Raw genomic sequence first — 7,182 nt, 5'->3', positions numbered from 1 at the left:
CGTGAGTTACATTTTGTTTAATTCGTCCGTGAGTTACAATTTGTTTAATTCGTCCGTGAGTTACATTTTGTTTAATTGGTCCGTGAGTTACATCTTGTTTAATTCGTCCGCGAGTTACATTTTGTTTAATTGGTCCGTTGAGTTACATTTTGTTTAATTCGTTCGTGAGTTACATTTTGTATAATTGGTCCGTGAGTTACGTTTTGTATAACTGGTCTGTGAGTTACATTTTGTTTAATTGGTCTGTGAGTTACATTTTCTTTAATTGGTCTGTGAGTTACAGTTTGTTTAATTGGTCTGTGAGTTACATTTTGTTTAATTGGTTTGGAGTTACATTTTGTTTAATTCGTCCGTGAGTTACATTTTGTTTAATTGGTCCGTGAGTTACATTTTGTTTCATTCGTTCGTGAGTTACATTTTGTTTAATTCGTTCGTGAGTTACATTTTGTTTAATTGGTCTGTGAGTTACATTTTGTTTAATTGGTCTGTGAGTTACATTTTGTTTAATTGGTCTGTGAGTTACATTTTGTTTAATTGGTCTGTGAGTTACATTTTGTTTAAATCGTCCGTGAGTTACGTTTTGTTTAATTCGTCCGTGAGTTACATTTTGTTTAATTGGTCTGAGTTACATTTTGTTTAATTGGTCCGTGAGATACATCTTGTTTAATTGGTCTGTGAGATGCATTTTCTTTAATTGGTCTGTGAGATACATTTTGTTTAATTGGTCCGTGGGTTACAATTTGTTTAATTGGTCTGTGAGTTACATTTTGTTTAATTGGTCTGTGAGATACATTTTGTTAATTGGTCCGTGGGTAACATTTGTTTAATTGGTCCGTGAGTTACATTTGTTTAATTGGTCTGTGAGTTACATTTTGTTGAATTGGTCCGTGAGTAACATTTGTTAAATTGGTCCGTGAGTAACATTTGTTTAATTGGTCTGTGAGTTACATTTAGATTAATGGAACAGTTTTTAATGACGTTGAATGTTTAGGGGTGTGGGGATATCAGGAGACTGGGAACAGAATAAACACCAGAATTGTGAGTAACTGATTTTCTAAATAAACCTTACTTCATTTATACACCTTTACTTACATAAATGCAAAATAAAAACATGAAGGCAATCTCTCTCTCTCTAGATTATATGCAGAAAACAATTTCCTTGTCTCTTTCTAGATAATATGCAGAAAACAATCTCTTTCCCTCTCTCTCTCTCTCTCTCTCTCTAGATTATATGCTGAAAACAATCTCTCTCTCTCTCTAGCTTATATGCAGAAAACAATCTCTCTCTAGATAATCTGCAGAAAACAATCTCTCTCTAGATTGAATGCAGAAAACTGTCTCTCTCTAGATAATCTGCATATAAGCAATATCTCTCTAGATTGTACACAGAAAACAATCTCTCTAGAATGTATGCAGAAAACAATCCCTCTCTCTCTCTAGATAATCTGCAGAAAACAATATCTCTCTAGATTGTCTGCAGCAAAACAATCTCTCTAGATTTTATGCAGAAAATAATCCCTCTCTCTCTCTAGATAATTTGCAAAAAACCGTCTGTCTCTAGATTGTATACAGAAAACAATCCCACTCTCTCTCTCTAGATAATCTGCAGAAAACAATCTCTAGATTGTATGCAGAAAACAATCCCTCTCTTTCTAGATTATCTGCAGAAAACAATCTCTCTCTAGGTTATCTGCAGAAAAAAATCTCTCTCTAGATAATCTGCAGAAAACAATCTCACTCTAGGTTATCTGCAGAAAACAATCTCTCCCTATCTAGAAAATATGCAAAAATCACTCTCTTGCAGATTTTTTTTTCCCTTTTTCTCTCAAGATAAACTTAAAAGTCAACTTTCAATAAAATAGTATAATTTAAATTAGATAAAAAGAATATTTTAACTAGAAATGTGTCCATAGGACACGGATGCCCCCACTTCGATTTTTTGTCACAGAAAATAAGCCATAATGATTATTCAGGATAATCTGAGGGCCCTAACTCCTAAATGATTAAAGCGATTTCCATGGCTATCGAACTTGATGAAGATATTATGGTCACAAACATGTGTTAAAAGTTTGGTGAGGATTGGACAAACAGTTTTCAAGAATTAGATCGAAAGCAATCTTCGGGACGTATTTTTCAAGTCTTTTTTTGCAAATAAAGGGCCGTAACTCCTAAATGACAAAAGCGATTTCCATGGCTATCGAACTTGATCAAGATATTATGGTCACAATCATGTATGTAAAGTTTGGTGAGGATTGGACACATACTTTTCAAGAATTAGATTGGAAACATATATTTTTGAAGTATTTTTGGCAAAAAAGGGCCGTAACTCCTAAATGACTAAAGCGATTTCCATGACTATCGAACTTGATCAAGATATTATGGTCACAAACATGTGTTTAAAGTTTGGTGAGGATTGGACAAACGGTTTTCAAGAATTAGATCGGAAACAATCTTCGGGAATATTTGGCAAAAAAGGGCCGTAACTCCTAAATGACTAAAGCGATTTCCATGACTATCGAACTTGATCAAGATATTATGGTCACAAACATGTGTTTAAAGTTTGGTGAGGATTGGACAAACGGTTTTCAAGAATTAGATCGGAAACAATCTTCGGGACGTACGTACGTACGTACGTACGTACGGACAAGGGCAACCCTATATGCCGCCACTTTGTGGGGGCATAAAAATGTTATTTAAGAATTCATTAATCATAACAATTAAACATTAAACATTTGAGCAAAAAGTCAAATCACCTGATCCTTTTATAAATAAAAAATACCAACAAAAACTTTGAACAGGAATGAAAATTAAAACACAAAAAAACTTAAGATCTGTCTCCCGTAACTTAATTAAAATATCTCCGCCTTGCTCCATTCATTGGCTTCTTTGATTGACCTTTACCATCCCCATTTTCCTGCACCTTCATTGCTAAACCGGTTTTGGTTCCATTTTTCACCCTTGGTTTTGTCTGTGTTTGCTTTCCGGTTCCCGGCCTCCTGATGTATATTTTCTTCTGTATCTGCACGCTTAGCCAGGAACCAGCCATGGGTCCGATCCAGTAAATGAGAATGTGGGTGAATTTGGATGTTCCCCACACCCCCATGTGTGCCCGGTGCCATGGCTGGATGGACGTACATGCCTGTCAGGTGGACACCTGCAATGTCATTCAAGAGTTCAGTTAGTAAGGTAATTATAATAAAAAGCAGTTATGATAAAGTAATTATAAATTACAAAGTAAATGCAGCCTTTTTAGTTTTATAAATCACAAGCTTGAATTAAGTATTGACTAAAAGTATTAGTGTTTTTACCAAACAAATGGTTTCATGCCTTGCAGTCAATAAATGCAAACAAATTTTTTGTTTAACCAGGTTAGTGGATTATATTTTGTCTACTGGCCCAGTTTCTATTTATATACCGGGTAGATCCACCTATTCACCTGGCTGCTGCTGGCTGCTAATTAACCAGAATAATTGTAACAGTTTTGGAAAATACTGCCATCCCACTGGACAACATGTAATTTCGACCAATAAATTACAAATACATGATGTGATGCGACTAGCTTCATATGATATGATCATGGTGTTTGTGAATTTGTGTTCAATGTGAATATTTTGATATTTTAAGTTGAAGCCAATGGTTAACTTATAACATGACAAAGCTGCTGACCTTACACCAATCCTTTATGACAACACTTCAACTTTTTTCATCTTAAACAGGTTAGAAAAAAAATGTAAACATACCTGCTACCACTAGCAGACTGCTGTTGACAATTTTGATGAGGAGATCAATATAAGGAATCCTTGTGAATTCTTGACATTGGAACCAGGAATCGTACACCACTGCAGCAAACTCGATCAGAAACCCCACATGGACAGGAACATGTAGGTCTGTCTCACAAAACTGCTCATAATAGTTCTTCAGTCGATTAACGTAAGCTTCATGAAGTTCCAAGTTCAAGATATACATGCCTAGATGATATGCTGAGATCCCAGCTGATAACTGGATAAGATTTTTTACCAGGCATATCCACAAAGGCATGACCTTCTTAAAGTACTGCAGCCAGACTGCTATGGGGTTACCAAATCCATCACGCTGAGTGGTCAGTGTCAAAAACACCATGGGTACCATTGCTGACACATACCCCACCTCCCCGTAGTACTTTCTCATTATCCCATGTCCAAAAGGATAACCACAAAGCGTCATTGTTTTGACAAAGTCCAGAACAAACCCTCTCAAAAATGAAGGCACAACAAGTTTGGTAATGTTGTGAAGGACGAATCCAAAAATAAATATTGACAAGTACAAGGTGCAAGCGGCAGGAATAGCTGGAAGATACTCCATCTCGGGTCTCCAACCTGTGATGGTTGTGAAGATTTTCTGCCATCCATGAAGGCCGGGTCCAGATCTTCCAATGTTCTCCATGGTTTTGAATGTCAAAAATTCAAACTAGTGTACTACCTCAAATGTCCTGAAAAGTAGCAGTAAAGGTAAAAATTATTTCACAACAAAGTTATAAACAAATAACAATAAAATCCCTAAAGAGCATTATACCGATGGACATGAAGAATAGTATGATCATAATATGCTACATAGATTTTTTATCAAGCTCAGCAAAGGTTCCTTATGAAAACATTATCTCTATCAATCTTTAATAAAATATGTTAGGGCATTACTTCCTTAATTATTTTTTTCTGGAACGATTTGGATGGAATCAAAGAAATTATACGTGAATTAGAAAGTTTCCAATATTTATAACAAATTAAATATATTTAATAATATATATATATTTTAATAGCTTTGTTTAAATAAAAAACCCAACAATGTTACGTTTTTATGCCAAGTGTTTAAAGGAGAACAATACCTGTTGATATATTTTTTTATCAATTTTATTGCATTTTAATGATTTAAATAATGCCCCCCCCCCCCCCCCCCCTGGTACGGGGGTATACCAGGGATAGCTGGGGAAATGGGCCATGTTTTTACGGTCCAGGTGGCTCGCAGTGCCGCGTGAATGCGGTGGTTTTGTCTTCATGCCAAATATAGCGGGAAATTGGCCTTATCTAAGGTCCCTGGGGTGCAGGGGCATTTGGCTGGGGTTTACCAGCACTTCATCTTCGCAGGGCGGAGATTTTGCCCGGGCTTGGTTGCACCAAAAGTCAAAGTCTCCGCTATTCCCAGGACCTGGGGGGTGGGGGTGGTTACAATTGACAGGTACATTTTGTTTAATTCGTCCGTGAGAATTGACACGTACATTATTAAAACAAAAAACATTTGATTTGTGTCAAGTCAAGATAAAACACATAAGCTTTATACTTTATTTTTGAATCAACCTGTCTTTTAAAGGGTTTATAGTCAATGTCTTGGGTTTGGGTTGGGTAAAATTTGATAACAATTTGACAACGATTTTTTATTATTACTGCCAGTAACGTACAAATCAAAGTAACATGCAAAAATAAAAAAACAACATACACGTTAGCTTTTTTTTATTACAGTACGAGTTATTTGCCCTTGACAGTTTTTTGGTAGACTTCGTTACAGTCCTACTACTTAGACAAAACGGAAAAGGCAGAATCGGTTTACATATACAAGAAGCAGGACTCTAGTAGTTTTATTCGTGCAAATATTTGAATGTACAACAGTACATGTTTCAACAAATCAACCAATATCATCGATTGCAATAGCATTATACTTAAATACAAACAAGATCACAGAAATTAAATCATACTACATCACAAAATAGAGATATAATTTGTGTTTTAACATCAACATGAAAACGACTTAATATCGATAGTAAAAGGTTTTATGCTTTTAAAGCTTTTTTATTTAATGACTAAAATGAGGTCTTTGACATATTTCCCGTATAATGAAACTGCAAACCTTAATAATACACAATATGACAATCGCAATATTAACACCATAAAAGACCATCTGAATGTACACTTGCTATTTCTTTTCTTTTTTGAATACATATACTTAAGTATCATTCACAATTGTCACTAAGCTCCATTTGCATGAATATTGGTAAAGAGGTTCATTAACTGTACTCTAAACCTTTAGACTGGCAGTGAATAAGGCAATATCATCGCCAGAAAAAGGTAACATAAATATTGACAGCAAACGAATGTCTTTCGCATCACGTTGGTAAAGTCTTGTATTTTATGATAATATATAAATATAATGGAGAAGGGGGTGGAGGGTGGGGCGGGGCATCCTGTTTAACCCTGATATTAACATCGGAAACATTCAAATCTATAATACTTGATGTAACATTTTTAGATTGAACCATACCCATACCATATTGCATACGCATCAAAATTGCTTCATGTTAAAGAGTATCAAAAGCAAGGCAGAATATAATTTCAACAAGGGATGTTTTTCAAACAGTATGCCTCCCCCTCTATGTTGTCAGGATTACTTGGACAATTGAATGAAATATGCATGGACCGAAATGACAGCTGATTTGTCATTGACATTGGATGCCTTTGAGGCAGTTTTAAGTGTGAGGATAGTAGGTACATATCATTTTAATCATGTTTAGATGATGACTGATATTTGCAGATATCACTGTGACCTTGACCTTTTGCCCGATGACCCCCAAAATCAAAAGGGTCAACAACTGGTCAGATCCAAACTCCAAGTCAAGTTGAGGGTCATGGGTGCAAGCATTGTTAAGTTATCACTCGGAAAACCTTTTATCATTCAATGTCACTGTGACCTTGACCTTTGACCCGATGACCCCTAAAATCAAAAGGGGTCTTCTTCTGGTTAGGCCCAGCCTTCATTTTAAGTTTGATGATCATAGGCCCAGAAATTGTCGTGTTTGCCTTCAAGGTTACTGTGACCTTGACCTTTGGCCCGATGACCCACAAAATCGATAGGAGTCATCTATTGGTCAGGCCCAACCTCCAAGTCAAGTCTGAGGTCCATGGTTTCAGGAATTGTCGAGTTCACACTAAGAACAGCCATTTAAGGTCACTGTGACCCTGACCTTTAACCCAATGACCCATATAATCAATAGTTGTAATCTACTAGTCAGGCCCAACCTTCATGTCAAGTTTGATGACTATATACGTCCAGGAATTGTTGAGTTATCACTCGAGCAACCTTTGGTCTACCGACGGACGGACCGACCGACTGACATGAAGCAAAGCAATATACCCTTCTTCTTCGAAGGGGGGGGGC

General features: G+C 36.2%; 1 protein-coding gene across 1 annotated transcript; it reads right to left on the bottom strand.

Annotated features, from left to right (window-relative positions):
• Positions 1-1,781: 1,781 nt before the first annotated feature.
• Positions 1,782-5,521, bottom strand: LOC128237315 (aquaporin-11-like). The gene is given in 5 exon segments (XM_052952716.1): positions 1,782-3,090; positions 3,093-3,113; positions 3,116-3,154; positions 3,741-4,468; positions 5,470-5,521. Coding segments are annotated over 4 exon segments (987 nt in total). The 5' UTR covers positions 4,423-4,468; positions 5,470-5,521; the 3' UTR covers positions 1,782-2,845.
• Between the last annotated feature and the right edge of the window lie 1,661 nt (positions 5,522-7,182).

This window comes from Mya arenaria, chromosome 1 (assembly GCF_026914265.1).
Source record: "Mya arenaria isolate MELC-2E11 chromosome 1, ASM2691426v1".
NCBI classification, from domain to species: Eukaryota; Metazoa; Mollusca; class Bivalvia; order Myida; family Myidae; genus Mya; species Mya arenaria.
The sequence above is the reverse complement of the archived record's forward strand: the minus strand, read 5'-3'. Positions and strand labels throughout refer to the sequence as shown.